The sequence below is a fragment of the Oxyura jamaicensis genome (assembly GCF_011077185.1).
Source record: "Oxyura jamaicensis isolate SHBP4307 breed ruddy duck chromosome 11 unlocalized genomic scaffold, BPBGC_Ojam_1.0 oxy11_random_OJ62738, whole genome shotgun sequence".
Taxonomy (NCBI): domain Eukaryota; kingdom Metazoa; phylum Chordata; class Aves; order Anseriformes; family Anatidae; genus Oxyura; species Oxyura jamaicensis.
In genome coordinates, this window is record NW_023304236.1 from 1 (window position 1) to 1,149 (window position 1,149).

General features: G+C 80.2%; 1 protein-coding gene across 1 annotated transcript; it reads right to left on the reverse strand.

Annotated features, from left to right (window-relative positions):
• Positions 1–18: 18 nt before the first annotated feature.
• Positions 19–431, reverse strand: LOC118157776 (L-fucose kinase-like; the record flags this gene model as incomplete). Its single annotated transcript, XM_035312250.1, has 2 exons — positions 303–431; positions 19–196 (listed from the first exon to the last, which is right to left on the reverse strand). Coding segments are annotated over exons 1-2 (263 nt in total), but the record flags the coding sequence as incomplete, so codon positions are not given.
• Positions 432–1,149: the final 718 nt, after the last annotated feature.

Consider the following 1,149-nt stretch of genomic DNA (forward strand, 5'->3'; position numbering starts at 1 on the left):
ACCCCCCCCCCCGGGGACCTTAAGCCCCCCTCCCCCCTCACCGTGCCCCCCGCCCTGGCGCTCAGCCTCTCGGCGGCCGCCAGCAGGGCGTTGAGGGTGGCCCCGCCGCTGCCCAGGCGGGCCCAGGGGTCCTCCAGCACCACCACCACGGGGGGCTCCGGGCCCAGCGCCCCCCGGCGCCGCCTCAGCTCCAGCTCTGCCGGCCGAAGGGAGGGGAACGGGCGCTGAGGGCCGGCTCCCCGCGGCCCCCCGGCGGGCCGGCAGCCCCTGCAGCCCCTGCGGAACCCGGCCCCGCCGCTTGCCTCGCCGCAGGGCCGCCACGGAGCCGCCCCGCCGGCAGGTCAGCACCACCGCGGCCCAGCCGCCGCCGCCGCCCCCCGCCGCCATCGCCTCGGCCTCGCCTCAGGCGCCCCCTCCTCAAGCGCCGCCGCCCGCCCGCCGCGGTGCCCGCTGGGAGTTGGAGTCCGGCGGCGCCCCGCCCACCCGCCGGGCAGCCCGGGGGCGAGGCCCGCGCTGGACTACAGCTCCCAGCGTGCACCGCGGGAGGGATGCTTAAAGGCGCGGCGACCAAGCTTGGGGGGGGGGGGACGGGGGGGGGCGAGGGGGTAAAAATAGGGGGGGGTCGAGTATTCTGCCCCAAAAGGGCTTGTGGAGAACGTTCGGCCCCAAAATGTCCCAAAAACACACAGCACTGCGGGAGGGGGCGGCGGGGCCTGACGGAAACACGGCCAGGGCTGCCCTGTGCCCGTGGGGGGGGGGCTCCGGGGGTCCCGGGGGGGTCCCGCGGGGGTCCCGGGGGGTCCCGGCGCCGCCCCGGCTCCTACAAGTCCCACAACCCCCCCGGACTACAGCTCCCAGCCTGCCGGGCCCACCCCCCGCACGGCACGGCTCGGCTCGGCCCGGCCCCGCGGAGGGCGCGGCGCGGGGGGGGCGGCGGCGGCGGGGCCCGGAGCGGAGCCAGGTGGGGCTGGGGGCCTGGGGGGGGGCCGGGGGGAGACCCCCGGGTGTGGGGCTGGGAGGTGGGAGGGGAACGGGGGGAGAATGGGGGGAAACGGGGGTGGGGGGGGACGGGGGGTGGGGGTACGGTCCGTGTGGGAGAGCGCCCGGAGCCCCCCCGGGGTGGGCGAGGGGCTGGGGGGGGGGCGGGGG